General features: G+C 41.9%; 1 protein-coding gene across 1 annotated transcript; it reads right to left on the reverse strand.

Annotated features, from left to right (window-relative positions):
- Positions 1-674: 674 nt before the first annotated feature.
- On the reverse strand, positions 675-20845 carry CD74 (CD74 molecule). The gene is made up of 8 exons (XM_061617372.1): positions 20600-20845; positions 15153-15328; positions 13758-13834; positions 10958-11020; positions 9056-9151; positions 6788-6857; positions 2187-2378; positions 675-745 (listed from the first exon to the last, which is right to left on the reverse strand). Exons 1-8 carry the CDS (start codon positions 20662-20664, stop codon positions 684-686), a joined length of 801 nt encoding a protein of 266 aa, XP_061473356.1. The 5' UTR covers positions 20665-20845; the 3' UTR covers positions 675-683.
- Between the last annotated feature and the right edge of the window lie 971 nt (positions 20846-21816).

The raw sequence follows: 21816 nt of genomic DNA on the forward strand, positions 1-21816 counted from the left end.
TCTGGAAAGATAATTCAGGGCTGAGCTCAGCAGGCAATGCTATTTAATCAACTCACTTTCCCCTCTTCCATTAAGGATAATGTTTAAGCCTAGGAATTTCAGAAGTGGTTGCTGCTAACATAATTCAAGAAATCAATACCGAAGCATGGCAGAAACTAGAGCAAACTAGTGAAGATAAGCTGGGCTTCTTGAACCGATGCGGAGGCAGCTGCGGCCTTCCTTGTTTGTTTAGGATTTTCTAAGGAAAGAAAAAAAATAAAGATATATTGTAAGTGTAACCCCAGAAATGTTTCCTGTTAATACAGAGACAGAATTTGGAAGAAAGTACAAAAACAAACTATTGCCCACTTCGTCACCATTTCAGGCTAGTGGTACCTTTTTTTAAAAAAAAATGGAAATGTCTCACCATTACAAACTAATTTTCACATGATGAATATCCTAGGGATTACTCCAATAAATTTCACCTCTCACTGAGACCTTGTCTCCTGCTAACTTACTAATCATACTTGTCTCACAACACAAAACTCCAAATAATGCAGAAATTGGAACATTCAGATTCGATGAGAGAGTGCTATTATCCTCTCCTGCCTCCATGGACATCTGGCTGGCCACTATCATAGAAGCAGGATTATATAGGCCTTTTGTTTCATACAGCAAGGCTTTTCTTAGGTTACCTTGATCATTTAGCTAGTGAAGATCATCCCCGAATATGTCACATTTTCAGGATCCAAAGTGTCCACCTTTCCTGGAGGGGGTGGAGAGAGAGAGAGAGATTATTGCCTTAAGAGATCTTATTTCCACATCACATTTAGAAAGCTTCCTACTAGTTTGTGCTGCTTCATGTTTAGCATTAGCAGCACCATAATTGTTTGTTTTTGCTCTCTCAACTTTTTGTTATACAATAGCCTTTTCTTTAGTTACACACAAAATTATGCATATTGTTTTCCATTGCTAGTAGATGGAAAAGTAATCTGAAATCTCACAAACAGGTACCGAATTAATTGTGTCTTTGTTCCATTCAACACAAAGTTGTGTACTTAGTGGCAGGAAGATAGACTCATGGTATCATTTATGGGTGTGTGTATGTGTGTGTATGTTTGCATGGGCTATGACTAATTCCACAAATGTTTAGATGAGAAAGTGTTAGATTGGCATAATGATAATGACACAAATGAAGATGTATTTTCTGAGGTTTCTATGCTCTGTGAAATCATAACAAAGTTTTTTAATTATTTGCCATGACTTATTAGTCTGAACAACAAAATTGACTGAATAATTAACTTAAGAATGAAGTAAAAGTACATTATTTTAGGTGACTTTCTTGCTTTTGCGCTTGGTAGTTATGTTTGGAAAAGGTTATTCAGGGGCAGCATTTGGGTAGAAATCAAAAATATCAAGATAAGGGAGAGTTCCTTAATTGTTTATGGTGGTTTCCACACTCTCTTGATATGGGTAGTGGTGGTGGGAGAATGGCACAAGCTCAGTCATCATACAAGTCTAACTGCAACCAACAAAGCTATTGTTTCACATCATATTGCCTCAAATAGTGTTGACCAATGTATCCCAGTGATGAAACCACAAGGAACATAAGGCACACTGCATACGTGCAGAAAATTAAGTGAAGTCATCTTCCAGTAAGCAAGACAAAGTGAGTTCTCCACCCAAAAAAATTAGTTCCATAACCAGAAAACGCACATTCTGTCACCAAAGCATTTTATGCAAATTTAAATGATGGGGCAAAATTGCTTTATTTGCATAAGTCTGACTGTGTAAGAAGAACATATTATGAAGTCTGGAAGGTTGGTTGTGGAAAGCAGTAGCTGTGTTGTCAAACACTGTTGTGATTCCTCGTTCTAGGGCCAAATAGATGGCCCTTGGGCATCCCGCCTAGTCTGTGTCCCAAATAAGTCCATTGTGTGACTTCTATCTATAATATGTAGAAAGAGGAAAGAACACTGTTACAGCTGCATCAGTGGTTGCTACCCTGCACCACTTTGGCTATGTTTAAGGCTTAACCTTAGTCTGGGGGTGGGGTGGGGTGGGCAAGGGACTCATTGGCTGCTAGGATTGGGCCATTAAGACACTACTTCCTAACTATTGATAAGCCAGTTTAGTCTAGAACACAAAGGACATCTGCTTGCTTATTAACTCCTTTCCCCTTGGATAGCAAACAGAAGCTTCTTTACCAGTGCAGTCCAGTGGTCCACGGACTTTAGCAGTGCCCTCAACCATTGTGCCATTTCTGTAGACGCACCAGCAATAGCCAGTGCTGTGATTGCATTGCTTAGGCAGATAGTCGCCCTTTTCATCACATTGGGAACAGAATCTTCCTGGATGGATACCCTTACCACATTCTTCTTTCTGGCACTTGGTTTTCACTTAAACAAAACAAAAACAAAACCCAAGTAAATTTAATGTGTATGGTTGGTTGCAAACCACTACCGGTGCCCTTTAATGCAATTGCAAATAACTACAAATAAACAGCTCCCTTGCCTAAGTGCTATATAGGAAGAGAGTGCATGAAGAGCATGGAATGAAACAAATGGCTAGTTCAGAGGTAAAGCTTTTCCTGTACTGTACCACTTCAGGGCATAAGATGGGGCCAAATGCTTGAATGGTCCCTAATCTAAAATGCTCCCTGCTTATATAAAAGCAGCATGGCCAGGAGCATGGCTTTCCAATTAACCTACCCTCATACAAGCAGCTTGGAAGTGTACAGTCCAGGAAACATTACCTTTGTGGTTTGGCTGAATGTATAAACCCTCTTAATATGAAAAGGGGTTGTTCCATAGTGGCTACACCATGAGGGAAGAAAGAGGTAAGGAAAGAATCCTTTTTGTAACAATATGCCAGTTTAATTAGGACAGCTATTTTATTGGGATGGTTCCCAGTGAACCCATTTAGCCTAATGAGAGCAAATGCTCATGAGTACTGCTTAATGGAAGCAGTATTAATATAAATTCTGCTAATGGGGATGTGTCCGACCGCTGCTGAGTAGCTAATTGGTATGAAAATCTCAGCTACGGGCTTTTATTTCAGAAACCCCTGAAATCACAGAAGGAGGAATCATTCTTTTTGAACATTACATGTGTGCCCAAATTTGGGACAGAAAAGTTGTTGGTCGCGTTCTCTCTCTCTCTCTCTCTCTCTCTCTCTCTCTCTCTCTCTCTCTCTCTCTGTGTTTGTGTGTGTGTGTGTGTGTGTGTGTGTGTGTGTGTGTGTGTGTGTGTGTGTGTGTGTGTGTGTGTGTGTGTGTGTGTGTGTGTGTGTGTGTGTGTGTGTGTGTGTGTGTGTGTGTGTGTGTGTGTGTGTGTGTGTGTGTGTGTGTGTGTGTGTGTGTGTGTGTGTGTGTGTGTGTGTGTGTGTGTGTGTGTGTGTGTGTGTGTGTGTGTGTGTGTGTGTGTGTGTGTGTGTGTGTGTGTGTGTGTGTGTGTGTGTGTGTGTGTGTGTGTGTGTGTGTGTGTGTGGCTTTTGAAATTCTTAAGATGTTTCAGTGGGTTAAAAAAAAAAACTTTGAAGTGGGCTTTAATTCAAACAACCGGTCTTCCTCATAGGTGCATCATTTGGCTTAGTTGCCATTTCAAATGAATTGCTCTTTACCAATCACTTTGTGTGCACTTCCCAGGGACAGACCATGTTTTTCTTCCACTGTGATGAGTAAAAAGAGACTTTTCAAAACCAGAGGTTCTATAATATGAAGTACTCCTCAACTACCAAAGCTGAACTGCAAGTAGGCAGAGTGCCCTTTTCCAGCCATGTTCTCTTTGAAGACACAGCAAGTAGCTTTGGCCTCAACCCGTCCCTACATCAAGCACATTTCAGTAGTAAAATGGTCAATATCACAACATGGAGCAGCAGGTTTTTTACATCCTCTGCCAAGAAAGACATTTATTTTTACTCTTGTCATTAATAGGACTTTTGATGCAGAAAGACATGCAATGCAATGCACAATGTTTAAAAGGTAACTAATATATGCCAAAAACCATTATAAAATACTCCGCACTTAGACATCAGATACAGATGTTCAGGACCAGCACCAGAGGGTGACCCCACCCTCCTCCCCCCAAAATCAAGGTCTCCACAGCAGATCTTAAAGGACACAGAGGTTGGTAGAGAAGGAAGTGCCCCTGCAGATATACTAACCCCAGGCCAAATAAAGAAAATTGCCTAAACATTAAACAGGGCCCAGAAGGACACAGGGAACGAATGGAGATGAGCCAAAAGAAGTCAAACATGTTCCCATATTATGAGCACAAGACAAAATTAAGCACTTCTAATTCCCATTGATTACGGAAATAGACTTATGCTGCAGTCCTATACACACTTACCTTGCAGTAAGTTTCACTGAACATACTAGGATTTTCTTCTGATGAGACATGCACAGATTATGCTGTTAAGCACATTCCTACATCTACTAGAAGGAACTTTTAGTGCACTTCCACAGGGCACCCTACTGTGTGGAAGTCGTTTCTTGTTTTTTTTCAGCATTCACACAATGCCACCCTCATCAAAATGCCATCCCATTGTTTTCCTCCCAGAAACTGATTAAATGGGAAAGTAATACGGGACTAGGGTTGCCAGGTGCTTGGCCTGAGACTGATCCTGTATCTTTAGGATAAGAGAAAGTCAGCCAAGTGCAGGTGTTCTTGCAATGCTGTAATGAGAAAAACCACAAGGTGGAATTTTCCCTTCCCCCTGCACAACCTTTAAAGATACAGAAGACCTCTGGGAGGCTGGGCCTGGCAACCAAGAGGTCTTCTGTATCTTTAGAGGTTGTGTAGGGGGAAGAAAGAATTCCACCTTGTGGTTTTTCTCATTACAGGGTTGCAAGAACGCCTGCACTTGGCTGACTTTCTCTTCTCCTAAAGATACAGGATCAGTCTCAGGCCAAGAACCTGGCAACCCTATACAAGACAGCATTTTGAAGAGGACAATGTCATCCAAATGAGGTGCAAAATGTGCATAAGCAGCATCAAGTACATAAAGAGCCATGTGGAATTGCTCTTAAAGTGTTTATATTTGCTGAATCTTTGCCCTGAAAATAAATTGTCAGGAGCAATGATTTGCAACCATATGTGTCATGCTTTTTGGCAGTACCCTTCAGCAGCTACCTTGAGTTCCTGCTTTCAGAAATACGTTGTAGGGCTAAACTCCTTTCAAAGGGTTCAAGCATGGTACAGAAAGGCCAAGAAATAATGGATGAAATACAGCTGGAAGTTGGGTGCTCTTTGTACTATGGGTCAGCAGTCATTTTTCTCCAGGCCAGGTGAACGGAACAATAATGTTCAGGCCATGTAAATAATGTAAATTACTAGATTTACAACTGTAAATGAACTCCAGGTAGGAGAGATGAGAGAGCATTGCCTCTGCGTGACTGAAGCCTGGTTTGCTTGAGAATGGAACAGGGCATTGGGTTGGTTTGCAACCAACAGCAAACAGAGTTCTCATGGAATGTAGCTTTGTTGCTTCCCTCATTTTAGCCCCATGTGCCATTCACAAGGGTTGGAAGATCCTTGGGAGGTGTATGAGATGGGGAACTGCAAGTGAAGGAAACATCTCTAGAAATTGCAGATGCTCTCTTGCATGAGAAGAATTGTCTTCTATTCACTCCAGGTTTCCTTTATATTCAAACCAGTACATGGGACTGCTGTCAAAAAGAGCAACAATGTGTTGAGTTCTCCCCCACAAACACACCTGTAATAGGTTGGTAGAGAAGGAAACATCTCTGCAGATATACTAACCCCAGGCTCTGTGTCATTGTGTCATCACATTGTGCATTTCTCTGACTCCATCACACATAATTTACTTCTGATGTTGGTTGGGAGTGTAGAAACACATGATGATATATCACTAGTGAAGTGATGCTACATGTTCAGGTCCAGCACAAGCAATCAGCCAGGTCAGGCACTGGCCAAGGATCCAGAGGCTCAGAAGGGCCCCTCACTGGACCAATTTGGCTGTAGTGTCTACCACTCTCCTTGCCAGGCCTCCAGACAGCTGCTTTAGTGGTGGATGGGTAGCAGTGCCACTTTTGAACAGGAGTCAAGCTCAGCTCCTATCCATGATGACTGCCCACCACTTTAATTTACCCAAAACGTAATGCCCTGGCCCATAGATCTATACAATCACCCACCACTAAAATGCTGCCTGGGGGCCCAGCAAGGAGGACTGTAAGTAGAAGGGGGGAGAAGCATAGCTGCATTGGGGTCAGGGTTACGTGTTGGAGCCCACTGGCAACATCATGCAAAGGGGCCCATAAAGTCTGGTCCAGTCCTGTACATGTTACACAGGAGAGAGAGAGAGAGAGAGAGAGAGAGAGACCTCCACACAGGGCTACCCATTTCAGTGGCAACTCAATATCCTGTATAATATCTAGTTCCACCGTAAATCATCAATGTATACTTAGGCAAATAACCCTGCATAGTCTTATGGCATGTATCAAAGCACTTTTAGTGCCTCTTACTCTCTGTTTCCAGTATATTGTGAATTTGTTTCACTTTATTTCTTGCATCTTTTTAGGACAACCTTTCCCAACTAGTGGGCCACCAGATGTTGTTGGACCACAATTCCCATCTTTCCTGACCATTGGCAATGCTGGCTGAGGCTGATGGGAGTTGTGGTCCAACAACACCTGGTGGTCCACTAGTTGGGAAAGGCTGCTTTAGGATACAAAACTTCAACAAAGTGGAATATTGTGTTGTGATCTGGTCTGAATCAGCTTTAGTTCAGAGAATTTGCTTACATTACTCTTAGAATTCCTTTTAGTCCTATAGTTGTTGTAGCATACCTTTTTCTTCTGGGATCTCATTCTGGGCCATTTGGAAGAGCAGCCACTTGTGCATCCAGGTTGCAAAAGCCTGCAAGAGATCAGATGCTGTTAACAAAAGACATCCCTATCCATTATTTTAAATAAAAATAAAGGCCACAATAATGTCTTTTAAACATTGAGATGTAGAAGTTAAAACTGTCTAATTGCTAAACCACAAGCATAAAGGCCCACCATATGTTATTCTGTGGTGTGAATACTACTGTACATAGTAAGTCACTGTATGAAATGGCTTCAATATAGTTCAGCCAATTGAGGTTATCATTTGGACACATAATGAGAAGACATGATTCACTAGAAAAGACAATAATGCTGGGAAAAACAGAAGGGAGTAGAAAAAGAAGAAGACCAAACAAGAGATGGATTGACTCCATAAAGGAAGCCACAGACCTGAACTTATAAGATCTGAACAGGGTGGTTTATAACAGATGCTATTGGAGGTCGCTGATTCATAGGGTCGTCATAAGTCTTAATTGACTTGAAGGCATATTACAACAAACAATAACTGGTGGCTTTTGTGGCATAACTAACAGAAGTGCAGCACTGTGGTCTCTTGATGGGAGAATTTTCTCTTCTGATGCCAGTTCCCAAACATCATTCCTAGATTTCCAGATATTTAGCAAGTGAAACTGAGGCCTATTTAAATTCTATAGATGTACAACTCAACACACTAGACGGCACTCAGAAACAAATCAGGAGGCATTGCAAACTACAATGGTATTGTATGCCCTAAATTCTCTTGACATTTTGTTGCATATTTCCTACTAAAAAAGGAAAAGATTAAATGCTCTGAAATGTATAGAGATTTAATACTGTACATTGGCTATATACAACTCAGCTTTTTTTAATAAAAAAAAAGGTGACAAGCCTAAGACATCCTAGTCAATTGTAGGATCCTAAGCTGAAGGAAGAGATTCTGATACCAACTGAAGATGGGACTCTATTCTCTGAGGAAACATTGCCTCCTATTGCTAGGTAAGGCTATTCAGTTTGGCTTCTATTGACTTTTTTTACTCTAGCACGCCACTTAAAATCAATCTCTAGCTTTGTTAATATAAAAGCTGTCTAGTTTCTCTGCATTCCTGTTTCCCACCTACCAAGGAACCTGTCTGTTTTGCCTAAAGATGGAGAGAGAGCTGGGTAGCTACTAGACTTTGTATTTCCCAAACATAGAGGACAACCATTGATCCTTTTGTTTAAGGATGGAGACAAATATATGCAACCACTGGGTTTCATATTTCCAAAGTGCAGAGGATAAACCATTGATTCCCAGCACCCTTGGGGGCAAGCTGAAACCTGCAAAGCACCTAGCAGAGCCTCATTGGAATACCCGCTACTTCCTCCCACACTCCATCTCAAGGCTGCAACTACATGCAGACCCCATCCATGGCTCCAAGGCAATATTTTCCTCCTCCCATGCTTGTTTTGTTTACCATCTTTTAGCCTGATGAAGATGCATAGAAAACTCAAAAACTTGCACACTATTTTGTAATGGTTTGGCTGGCCTAATAAAGGCATTGCCCTAATGTGAACTCAAATATCTTGTTTGCTATAGTTTTTTCCCCCTTGACTAAAGCAGGGATTCCCAAACTGTGGTCTATGGACCACTGGTGGCCTGCAAGCTTCACTGAGGTGGTCCATAGCATGTCTGCGTAGAACAATTACACTCTGAAGTATATAGATTTTTATGGAACTCAAATTGCAATACAATAAAATACAACATAAGAAATAAAAGAAGCAATAAAGCTACATTTAAAAACCATACAGCATCTAGCACAGCACGTTACAATGGCTGTAACAAGCAGAAGAAGTCGTTTAAGTGGTCCGCCAAGACCCTCAGCAATTTTCAAGCAGTCCATGGGGAAAAGTTTGGGAACCAATGGACTACAGGGTTCTTAACCATCGCAATTTCCCCTCACCCTTGGGGTGGCATACCTCACATTTGACATGTGGCCCTTTACTGACAAGGCCCTCCTCATATCCTCCACCATAGCTATCCATCACCCCCTGAGCACAAGAGGAAAAGGGCTGTGGTCCCTTACAAAGGCTAGGGCTCCTGTGGGAGCAGGTCCCATGGGAAACAGAATTCACATGATGACTGTAAGGTGCAGAGAGCTTCTATTATATAAGTATTGCCCATCCATTGTGATACGAAGTTCTTTTTAGGACGGGACAAAACATGAGCTTCAAAATAGCCTACTAGATTGTGAGAAAGGTGGCAGCCCTTACCTTCCAGTCCTCATACTCCATGCGTGTCTTCAGATAATTTATATTTTCCATGAAGGTGTTGTTCAATTCAGGAAACTTTATGAGAGGGTTTCCCTGCTGCAGGGAGGAATATATTAACAAAGATTGCATACGGAGAGTAAAATTGTAGGAGGCTCAGAAAGATGTCACCCAGCATAGCAAGACTAAGACTATGCTCAAACGATGGAATAATCTAGAGGGCCAGCAAATGAAATGACAGCTTGATCTCAGAGATTCAACCAAACAGAGTGACAGCCAGGGTGCAACCAGACAGGGCAGAGGCAGAGCCCTTTGTAAGAACTGGGACACCAGCACAATCTTCTAAGGCAGGCTGCTGATTTAAAGTGCAAAAGGTGCTAGGGGAAGGATGACTGAACTTTCCCCACCCCACCCCCTTGCTTTTCACCCCAAAGCTGCCTCCCTCAGCTATTCCCTTCCCTTGTTTTTAGCTTACGGCAACACTTGATTGTATTATTGGGTTTAACTAATTTGGGACTTGTTTGTTTTATATTGCTTTGCTAGTCGCCTTGAGTTCCTTTGGAAAATTAGGTGGGATAGGATTTTTTAAAAAACATATAAACAAGCACATGCAGTTAGAAGCTGAGATAAAAATCCAAGCCTCTTGTCTTTCCTAAAATTTCAGGACTATTATTCGCAGCATGCACTGCAAACTCTGTTACCTAGAACGCCTTATAATCTTAATCCAACTTTGTCAGCATAGCTCAATACAGAAAGCACCCAATCTCACATTTTCCAGATGTTTGCAATTCTGCCCACTGCTTGGTTGCATGGAATAACTAAGTGGTGCGACATTGCTTCGTACAGGTGGGGGAAGGTTTCCGAAGTGTGCATATAGCTTGGTGCCTGTGCACATTTCACAGTTAATGGCACTTAGGCTATGGTCCTTGAGTCCAAAGATGTTGTACACACACATGGGGAAGAAGGGCATGCATACAGAGCCAGCACCAGCCTGCTGTGGGCCCTGCTTCCCCGCATGTGTGTGCACATGCACACACACTTAAATGCATCCAGTTGTGCCACCTCATGTGTCAGCACATCAGTGCACATGCCTGCCATCACGCAAGATGCCCCCACGGCCATCTTGGGTGATGGCAGGCATATGCATACAGCATGCTGACGCACGAGGTGGCACAACTGGGCGTATTTAAGCACTAGTTGGCTGCATGCACACGTGGGGCTGATGGCAGGTGGGAGAGTTGAGCTCCTGCTCCGCAATCCACACCACCATCTGGTCACAGCCTGCAACTCAATGCTGCTAGGGATTGCAGAGTGGGAGCTCCACCCTCCCAGCCCTAGCCACAGGGCTCCTCGGCAAGCTGCAGGGGCCCTCAGCCAGTGTCCGGCCTGGCTGCCTGCTGGTGCCGGGCCTGCATACAGAGCAAGGGCAGGTTAGTAATTTGTATGAATGTAAAGAATAACTAGTACAATGCTATGGGTTATGTCCATAGATGGACTTCAGAGAGTTCATGAACCAGGCCAAAAAAAAAAACACCCACCAATTTTCAATGCGATAAAATTAATTGCATTTATTTATTTATGGGGGTCCAGAGCTTTCATCAGATTCTCAAAGGGGCCCATGACCCCAAAAAGGTTAAGAACCACTGTGTTAGTACACAGACATCTGCCTATGTCATGGGATTTTCTCTCCCTCTCCTCTCCCCACAGATTTGGGGTATCCTGATTGCGGTGCACAGGGGGAGAGGAGTGAAAGAGGAAGGTGGAAGTCCTTGCGCTAATGGGACGACTTCATTGGATACAACCCTAGGCCTCCAGCAATTTGAATCTACAGCTTCAAACGGAGTATTCTCAGCCCAAGGCAAGTAAGGATGCACTGGAATACAGGCAAAAAGATGAGACTCTTACCATGAGCAGGCGTTTGACCTGGTCTTCAGTGCTGTTGGTCAGCTTGAGTTCATCCTCCAAAGACTGTAGAACAGACAGCAAGGAAATTAAAACCTGAAGGGTAGGAGCTAGAAGCAGCTCCAGTTTTCCTTGAGTTATTATAACAAGGAATGGAAGGAATACAACTAGTTTTGGGGAAAGTGACATATGCACTACGTACATAAATTAATTAAAGTTTCTGGGGAATTCGAGAAGGGGGTTAAATATTGTAGACGCTACAGTGCAGAGGATCGTTCTGAAATGTGTTGTTGGCCACATGCTCCCCCTTTTAACTTATCAGATTTTTCCTAGACAGAGTAAATCTGGATGAAATGGGGGGAAATGCAGACTGACATTTTGATGTTAACAACATTGTAAGGACAGTGCAAAAAAGAAACAAAAACCCTGCATGCATGAGAAGCACCCTGTGACGTCCTTCCCTGGTTCTCCCTGTCAGGTTCCCACCTGCTTGTGGCTACTGCCTTTCACTAGGCACCACCAGGGATACCACCAGTCCGGACCGTCCTTTATATGGTTTCTCACTCCGCTCTAGCACAGATCTCACTAGATCCCCCTGCTAGGCAGCACGACCAGTCACATCCTATAACCAATACTTCCAGAGACTTTGCCTGAGTCTCTCTCTAGCTGGTTACTTTTGTGACTGCGTGCTTATGCTGTTCCCAACCCCCTTGTATCTTTATAGATAACGCATACAACTCTGGGTTGCTCTGGATACTTGAATTGTTATTATTCCTCCCTTCACCGCTGCCACCATTAGATACTGTTTCTGTTCAGCCTTGGTAATTACCTTGCCCTCCCTTCTGGTATGTATATCCCCCAGCCAAGGATCAGGCCCTTGGTAATCCAAATAAGTATTTATTAAATATCAGAAATAACAAGATTAGTTTTAGAATGTTTCACAAGCGTATGGTTTCATCTATTCCTGTTTTGTACTTGACTTATTATTAATCAGAACTCCAACTCCCTCTTTCTCCACACTCCTGACCTCCACCCTCAAACACCTCTTTCTCCACACTCCCAACATCCACCCTCAAACACCTCTTTCTCCACACTCCCAACATCCACCCTCAAACACCTCTTTCTCCACACTCCCAACATCCACCCTCAAACACCTCTTTCTCCACACTCCCAACATCCACCCTCAAACACCTCTTTCTCCACACTCCCAACATCCACCCAGATTCAACTGTCATTCTTCCATTTATACTCCCAGCCATTCAAACGCTCAGCCAATCATCCAGCATTCTACTGCTCATGTACTCCCCCCTCCTCTTTCACTCCACTTACCATATGTCTTCTATATAAACAGGACTTACCATATTTACACTATAAGCAGGAACATCACACACCCATCCCACAATAAACACCCATCTGAAAGCACCCCTTGAGTTGTTCCCTCTCCCCATTTAGCCCTGGGCAATATAGTTCTGTAATGTGGAGGTTAGGGATCTCTAATTGAGTACTGTCAGCACCTTTACCAGCCTACAATTCCTATGGAGAATGCCATGATAATTGAAACTGGCATAAAATGGATCACCAGCATGTACATTTTCAGGGCAAGAGCTCTGACAAGTGAGTTTGGACCCAATACCCTGGCCAAATAATTCGCATTGAAATAAATGGCACTCTAACCCACACATCAAAGGGAGCATTTACAGTGACAGTCCTATGAAAAGTTGCCCACTTTTGCATTCCAGCTCAAGAGGGCACTTCCCCAGCCCCAAGACTGGCAAAGAAAAGTCTACTATCCCAACACCATCCCCATTCCCATTTTGCCAAAGCATCCAGGAAGGCCAGAAGAAGTGTGGGAGAATTCTCCATTTGTACACCCTGCCTCTTCCAGGCGCCTTCATGAGGGTGATTTGCTCAAGAGCTCCCCAAATCCTGGAGCTTTTTCTTCCCCTTTTCTCCTGCCCAATTCCATAGAGTCAACTCCACACAACGGGCTTCCCATGACTTGCCCAAACAGCAACAGATACAATGGGTTGGATCCAGAGTGAATTTAGTTGTACTTAGGTGCCACTGAACTCAATGTGAAAAGTTAGTCACGATGCAAGTATCATTAACGTCACCGGGAACAAACATCACATCCACTCCATACATTTAAAGCAGACTGACACCACTTTAAACAGTAATGGCTTCCTCCAAGAACCCATCCTGGGAACTGTCACTTGTTAAGGGTGCCAAGAGTTGTTAGGAGACGCCTCTCAGAGCTACAATTCCCAGCACTCTACCCTTAACAAACTACAGCTCCCAGGATTCCAGGACTGTTAAAGTGGTAAGAGAGTGCTTTAAATGTATAGTGAGGATGTGAGCTAATTTTACTGTGGATCTAAACTGCAAAACGACCAAATAAGTGCAGAGTATACGGCTGGCCTAAAAGGCTGTGTCTGCTTCCTTCATGTCTAAGGTGACCTAGCTGGACCAAATCGCGCGCTCTCTGCTCTGAAACTGTTGTTTCAAGAAGAACCTATCTGCATGGCTTAACCTGAGGCAGGACGTGTCTGTCTCAAGAGACTAACATTTCTTTCCAAAGCTGGTGCAAGACCTAGGAGCTGGGTACATCATGTACTAGCCAGAAGGGCTTGTGTTTGTATCAACAGATACAAAAAAGGAGAGCCCCAGAAGGCCCAGCAAATGTCCTCCCCTTATATATTGCTGTTCCCTACAGTCTTGAGGCCATACCAAGCATGTGTTATAGATGAAGGAGGAAGGTTTCTCTGCAGGTGAGGCAATTGCCATCTCTTCCTGACGGGTTTACCTTTGCAGATGGGTCCCTCATGAACAGAGGCATCATACTGGCCATCGACATCTTCCTCTGGCTAACTGATTTGGAGTCTGTAGGAAGAAAGAGTGGTGCAATAAAACACGTAGGGAGATTTCAAAAAATCTGGTCCCTTCACAAACATTTTCACACACACAAACAGATTAACAAATGACCTTACACAGAGAGTTCATGACAGTGATCAAGATATCTGAGGTACACTCCAAGACTTATGGGCCTCCAGTGGAACTTTTGATTTGTTTTTTCCTCTAGGAGCAGACACCCCCATCCCATATTATAAACTGCTTTCCAAATTCCCCCCACCCCCAGAAAAAAAATCCCTCAAAAAAAACCCTGTCCCAAACTTCAGATGACTTTAAAAAAAGGATTATGCAAACTAATAGAGGGTGTCATGACTGGCAGCTGTGGTAGCTAAATGGAACCTCCAAGTACAGACATAGTATAACTCATTGCCAGACACTGAGAGGGCAGAAGATCTTGGACCCTGAAGAAACATAGGAAGTTGCCTAGTCAGACCAATGGTCCAGCTAGCTCAATATTGTTGACACTGACTGTTCACCAGGTTTCAGACCGGGGATTTTTCCCTACCTGGGAATACTAGGGGTTGAATCTGGGACCTTCTGCATGAAAAGCAGATGCTCTATCACTGTGCTATGATCCTTCCCCTTTACAGAGGCCCTTGACGCACACTCATATCCAAATATATTAGCAAGCCTTTCTGCACAACTGGCAACACAAATCGACTCATTCATACTAATCATAGAGGTGTGCCATGTCAGAGTTCAGAGGAGAATGCTTATTTTGATTTATTTTCTTACTTCTAAAACATTTATATCAATTTCCAATATATATATAAAACTAACAATAATGCATAGTCATGAAAATAACTAAACAGCAAAATATGAACCACAGCAATAAAACTAACAGTAAAAATTACAAAATCTGATCACAAGAGGGCAAATGCGAAAAAAGAAAAAGAAACTGTGCAATTAGAAAACTAGCAGCACATCATCAAGAGGCCTAGTCACGACTATCTCCTCATGAAGTGCTCATTTTCTAAGGGCAGGGGATGACAGATAAATGCATAGATGGAGTGGTATAGTGAATATGTAGATCAGTTCTTAGGAAGGCCACTGGTCTTAGACTAGGCCTTTCTTCCTTTGGGAGGAAGGGCACAATATAAATTTAATAAATAAAATACATTAGCATCTTCTCTGTTTATTGAACCAGACTAGAGATGGCTATCAGGATTCAAGCACATAAATAACTGACTGATCCAGTCTCAGCCCTGGCATCTGTTTCCTTTCGATTAGCGCACGGTCTTTAGATTAGTGCATGGTTGAGGGGAAAAGGGAGAGAGAAGCTACTAACTGTCAGCGAGGTTATTGGTCAGCGATTGCAGTTTCAGTTCCTGGTTGGTCTTGCTTATCTTGGTAATCTGGTTGTGGTGCTGATACACAAAGAAGACAGTAACTGCCTGGCCAGCAAGGAGCAAAGCCACTAGAATGGAGAAAGCAGTGTAGACAGTTCCACGGCTGCAAGAACTCCTGCAAGACACAAGAGAAGCATGTCAGTTTGTTCACTCGGCTGTCCAGATGTCTCCACCTTGGCTTCCTTGCATTTTGGGTTGAGAGCTCATTTTCTTAGAACAGATTTGGAACCATCTCCATGGAAATAACTAAAGCATGGCATATCTCCTGCGTTTCACACAGCCAGAATACTTTGGCGTATCCATTAAGGGCTATATTATGCAATATAGTTCTATTAAATGTTAAAAACAGCCATAGAAAAGGGGGGGAGAGTGGAGGGGAGCCATGGTGCTGAGAGGGGAAACCTCCCCCTCCCAACAAACACTTTTCCTGAACAAAATTGACGTCCCAAAGCTTACATTTTCACCACATGGCAATACATATGGGTACTTTTATATTTTCTTCAATGGGGCAAATAGTAGCAGTGAGGGGGGATCTGAACTGGGAAAACAGCATGGAAGAAAAAGGTTTAAAAAAACCTTCCCTCTTGTTACGTCTCCACCCTTCGTATAGCTACTTTAAACTTTCTTTTAAAAATGTGAGAGATCCTATCATGGGTCTAATCAAGTTTGGTCCTAAGATCATGATTTTGAAAACTTGTGGTTCCTCAAGCGAGAAGCTTATTAAATGGTAAGGCCACTTGATCATCACTTCTGAAATGTGTAGCTGCAGATGGGTGCTAGCTGCAATTCACAATGCACTCTTAATTCAAGCAACACTGAACAGACTGGACCACTATTTTATTTATTTATTTATTTTCTTACATTCATTTTTTCATCAAGAAACCCAAGGAGGCACACATATGTGGTACCCTACTGGTCTCCCATCCAGGTACTGACCAGACCCACCCCTGTTTAGCTTCAGCAAGGTGGTGGGCTCATGTGCCTTCAGACCATACTCTGCGACCATCTATGACTACCATCTAGGAACTGTGTGTGCGCCTTCTCAGTCCTACTTGCTCTTCCCACTGAGGAATGCTTGAGAACATAGAAAGCTGCCTTGTACCAAGTCAAACCATTTGTCCCTCTAGCTCAGTATCATTCATTCTGACTAGTAGCAGCTCTGCAGGCTCTGAGGCAAAGAGAGAAATTTCCCGTCAATGGCTGCCCATGATTCTTGTAGTTGGAAATGCCAGGGATTAAATCTGGAACAAAACATGCACTCTCCCATTGAGCTAGGGTGTTTGTGCTCCTCGGAGAAGCATCTGAGTAGAACACAGGCTGCGCTGCGTACACAAACATTTAAAGCACCCTCCCCTCTCCCCCAAGAATCCTGGGAGTTTAATCTGTTAAGGGTGGTGGGAATTACAGCTCTGTGAGGAGTAAACTACAGTCCCCAAGTTTCTCTGGGGAAATCCACATGATTTAAATGTATGGTGTATATGCAGCAATAGTCTGGAAATGAGAGCCAGTGTGGTGTAGTGGTTAGAGTGTTGGACTATGACATGAGAGACCAGGGTTCAAATCCCTGCACAGCCATGAAGCTCACTGGGTGACCTTGGGCCAGTCACTGCCTCTCAGCCTCAGAGGGAGGCAATGGTAAACCACCTCTGAATACCGCTTACCATGAAGACCCTGTTCATAGGGTTGCCGTAAGTCCGAATTGACTTGAAGGCAGTCTATTTACATTTTTTAGTATGGAAATCAATTTGAGTTAACATTTTAAATAAAAAGACTGATATACAATTTAAGATTAATTCCTGAGTGCAAGATAAGAGACAAAAAGGAAGTGGTCAGCATTTGATTGTCGGGAATCTCCCCCTTGTTCCAGATCCACAATTCCCTTTACAGCTTTTGTTTCCAAGCTGCTCAGACTTAACAGCTTCACACTCTTAAAACAGCTAGGAGAAACTACCAACTTCTAGCCAGCCATTTTCTCTTTTGCTTGTGGCATCATGTGGTGCTACATAGGCAGGCAGAACATGAGGGTAAAAAAAAAAGGTTGCTGGATAGGCTTTAAGGCTTAAGCTAATGCAAGAACTGCAGGTTTTATGCAGTTAAAGCTGTATGGTTGCAACAATGATATATGTACTACCCTTGCAGTATATGTACACATACTGCATCGAATATACAAGATGGATAAAATGCTATTGGTCATATTATGTAACAATGATTAGCAATCACAATGGGGGGCTCAGATGACACTCCACAGAAGGGACTCTGCATACATACCAACATATGTATGTAGCGCTCCTCCACTTAAGGATGGGGTCCTGAGTCAATCAGAATCACCCCTTACACATGGAGGAGCTCTATGCAAGCAAGTCAGTATGCACAGTAAAGCTGCTCTTTGCCCCATTAATAAAAACATAAGAGATAGGATTTTACTAATGACTTATGTAGCAGCTGGGGGCTAGGGGAAGTTCGTTTGGGAAGAGGAAAGGAATATGTCTGTTGTAATGTGAAGTTTGACCTTCAGTTACAGCAATAATTCTCTGTGTATTTAAAGTTTTCTTAACTGGGTAAATTGGCATTAATTTGCACATGAATAAAGCAATAATTGAAGATATGCAGACGATACCATACTACTAGCAGAAACCAGTAAAGATTTGAAATGAATGCTGATGAAAGTTAAAGAGGAAAGCACAAAAGCAGGACTGCAGCTGAACGTCAAGAAGAGTAAAGTAATGACAACAGAAGATTTATGAAACTTTAAAGCTGACAATGAGGACATTGAACTTGTCAAGGATTATCAATACCTCGGCACAGTCATTAACCAAAATGGAGACAATAGTCAAGAAATCAGACGAAGACTAAGACTGGGGAGGGCAGCTGTGAGAGAACTAGAAAAGGTCCTCAGATGTAAAGATGTATCACTGAACACTAAAGTCAGGATCATTCATTCCTGATCTTTATGTATGGATGTGAAAGTTGGACAGTGAAAAAAGCTGATAAGAGAAAAACCAACTCATTTGAAATGTGGTGTTGGAGAAGAGCTTTGCAGATACCATGGACTGCAAAAAAGACAAATAATTGGGTGTTAGAACAAATTAAACCAGAACTATCACTAGAAGCTAAAATGATGAAACTGAGGTTATCCTAATTTGGACACATAATGAGAATAATGCTTGGAAAAACAGAAGGAAGTAGAAAAAGAGGAAGGCCAAACTAGAGATGAATTGATTCCATAAAGGAAGCCACAGACCTGACCTTACAAGATCTGAACAGGGTGGTTCATGACAGATGCTCTTGGAGGTTTCTGATTCATAGGCTCGCCATAAGTCGTAGTTGACTTGGAGGCATATAACAACAACAAAGCAACTTTAAGAAACAAAGTATTATTTCATTTAAATGATGCATGCATGTGTAATGCAGCAGATATAATCTTAGAATCATTCCTTTTTGTGTGTGAAAGAAAAAGGAATGCCTTTTTAAAATTTAATATGTATTTGCTTTTAAATAAAACCTACAAATAAAAAATACTTAACATAAATCCAGATAATTCCAATTAAATTCTCATATATCCATAAACAGATATACAATTAAATATAAATGTGTCATTTGAAATATTTCAAATAAATATCTCACATTTTTGAAGAATATGTTCTAATGCCAAAAATTAATAAAAGTTTAGCAGTTGTGAATACATTCATTATATTTCTGCCTGCTTTCTTTTATATACCTAGCAAGTTTGCAGTAATCTAATGCCTGTCACCCACATTGTTTTGTAAGTACTTGTGTTAAAAGCAAATTAACTTTAAGAAATGGTGCTCAAATATTAAAACACCTTTTTATTCTATCAAAAGGTTCTACTAAGCATTGAAGTCCAGCTATTTATGCACCCTGCTATGTAAATTCAACACTAGAAAGCCCAAGTTAAAGGTATTCACTTTAAATGTTCTCAGTCTGATCCATAAACACAACATCATGCTTGTTGCATTTAAAAAATCCTATTCCAGTGCAATTTTATTCCATATAAAGCAATACACGGGACGGAAAGCCTGAATGTAATGTTTAAGTATGGCTGTGAAAATTTTGAACATGTTTCTCCCTAGTAGCATCTGATGTCATCACATCCCTATTATTTGATTGGCTTTGGCTGTTTGGTTTGGCACGTACTGCTGTTACCAGCATCGCAACAGTGTGATTCCCCGAAACGGTCATTAATGCTTCGAAATTATTATTCACCATACAAAAATCAAAGTCAATGAACCTGTTAACATAAGATACATAAGAAAGACGCACACTAACAAAACAGAAATGTGGTGCAGGGGCTAGAGAGTTTGGCTTGCATGTGGAAACTGATTCAAATCCCTGCTTAACTAGTAAACGTCGCAAGACGTCACCCTAACAGTCGGAAACAACTCGCACTGTAAGTGCGAGGACACCTTTACCTTTTTACCTTGCAGGGTTGTTGTGAGATTAAAGTCCTAGTATTTTAGAGCTTCTTGAAGGAAATGTGGAATACATATATACATAAAAAAGTGTCCTAACTGAGTTATTACAAAAGTAAAATAGCTCTTCAGGGCACGATAAAAAGTAAAAAAAAATAAAAAAATAAGCAACACATTTCCCCAAAATGCTTGGTGGTGGCTCAGAAGAACAGGATTATATATTTATTTTTAAAGAGATTTAAAAGAGTTTTTTTGGAATAGCTGTTTAATATTAGGATTTTGCAAACTAAAATGTTATACAGGTATTTTCACTGTTTCGATTTCTCCTAAGCATGGACTGATCACATGACTGAAGCCAACCGATCTGTTGGAACTGGGCTGTGGGGGCATAAAAAGATTAAAGGTCCAGAAACACGCACGCACACACAGTGGTGGAAAAAAGAGCACTAATCATTTCTGCAAGGCTATCCTATGCCTGTTTACTCAGAAGTCCCATTGGGCGTACAAAGGGACTTACTCCCAGATAAGTGTGTCTAGATTTGCAGATTTAGTTAATTCCACCCCCACCCACCCCCAGTTTAGGCTAGCAAATCTTTGGCCATCATGCCATGCCACCTCCCCTCTCATTTCGGAAGCCAAAGTATCTCAATAAATAGCCTTGTATTTCAGATGGCTTAAAAGCCAAACACCACACCCTCCAAGACTTTCTGCCCATAGTTGGGAGAGTTTGGAAGCTGCGCAGAAAGTACACGCGGTCACAATGTCTCTCATCCTGTTCAAATCTGACGAATAGACACCCCCCCAAAAAGAAAAAAAGAAAGAAAGAAAGAAAGATGCGAAATACCCAGGGCTGCTCAAGTTATTTTGGCACCTGAGGCAGACAATCCCACAAGCACCTGGACCTTGATGAATATTGAAAGACAACGGGGTCAACAACAACAACAAATCATAAATACCGTGGCAGCTGTCCCACCGAGCCAGCGTATGCAGTGGGGAGAAGGTCGCTCCTGTCATCCTCCATTGTGTTAGCTCTTTTGCTGCTCTGCTTGGTGACTGTGAAGTAGGGATGTTCCACCTGGCGCTAGCACGGGCTCTATAAAGACTGTCGTGTTCCTTAGAAACTTTTTGAAACACAGAAATGGGAAGTGAAAGTTGCTGGGCTTAAATAATTGGAAATACCCTTCAAGTCCTCTCTCCTCCCCCACCGGTACCAGGTCGTAGAGTTAGTCAAATTATTCCAGGTTTATCTTTTTTTAAAATATCCCATTGGCCGCTCAAAGGACATCACCAGTTGGCAGGCAGAATTCGAAAGTTGTTCGTTTCATCGCATAGACTGCGTTTTTTGAGAGTGGTATAACTTGCCCACAGCTTTCTCTCAGTACAGTTTACCTGTTAAAAAATAAAATATTATTGGTCAACTGTGCAAATTCATCTGAATGATCTCATGAACAGTAACTGGAAATTATCTAACATCCTGTTCTTCAACCATCCCCCTTTGGGAATGATTCTTGGGGGGGGGAACCTTATGGGGACTCAGCCCCAAGAATAGGGTCTGGACAGCAACAGACAAACTCTTTTGAGGGCCAGCTTTTCAGCAAGTTATCAGCAATGACTTCAGCACTGCTAACAGAAAAAGAAAGGCAATGATGTGACTTTCATTTTATTCTTGCATTTATACCCCACCTTTCCTCTGAGTAGTTCATGATGACATGCATGGTCCTATTTGTCCCCATTTGATATTTTGTGACTAGCCTAACATTACCCAGTCAGCTTTGGGGTCAAGTAAGTATTAGAACCCTGATCTTTGGAGGAGAGATGTAGAAAGTGCTTCTATGTACATATGATAGTGCATTTGGTAAAATTTTAAAATACTGGTACATTTTATTATTTTATTTATTTATTATTTTATTTATATCCCTCCCGTCCTCCCAGAAGGAGCCCAGGGCAGCAAACAAAAGCATTAAAAACACTTTTAAAACATCATAAAAATAGACTAAAATACATTAAAACAAAACATCTTTAAAAACGTTTTTTTTAAAAGCTTTCAAGACATCTTTTAAAATAAGGTTAAAAACATATTGTTTGGGGGGGAAAGGTTTAAAAAACATATTACAAAGCAATTCCAACACAGATGCAGACTGGGATAAGGACTCAACTTAAAAGGCTTGTTGAA

Source organism: Rhineura floridana, chromosome 3 (assembly GCF_030035675.1).
Source record: "Rhineura floridana isolate rRhiFlo1 chromosome 3, rRhiFlo1.hap2, whole genome shotgun sequence".
Lineage (NCBI taxonomy): Eukaryota > Metazoa > Chordata > Lepidosauria > Squamata > Rhineuridae > Rhineura > Rhineura floridana.

What these genes read in the sequence shown, in the direction of transcription:
- CD74 (XM_061617372.1), bottom strand. Translation starts at nt 20,664, where the DNA reads ATGGAGGATGACAGGAGCGACCTTCTCCCCACTGCATACGCTGGCTCG. An exon ending in GACCAATAACCTCGCTGACA is followed by an intron (nt 13,835 to 15,152) that starts GTTAGTAGCTTC and finishes TTCTTCCTACAG; the next exon opens with ACTCCAAATCAGTTAGCCAG. An exon ending in TGGAGTATGAGGACTGGAAG is followed by an intron (nt 6,858 to 9,055) that starts GTAAGGGCTGCC and finishes GATCTCTTGCAG; the next exon opens with GCTTTTGCAACCTGGATGCA.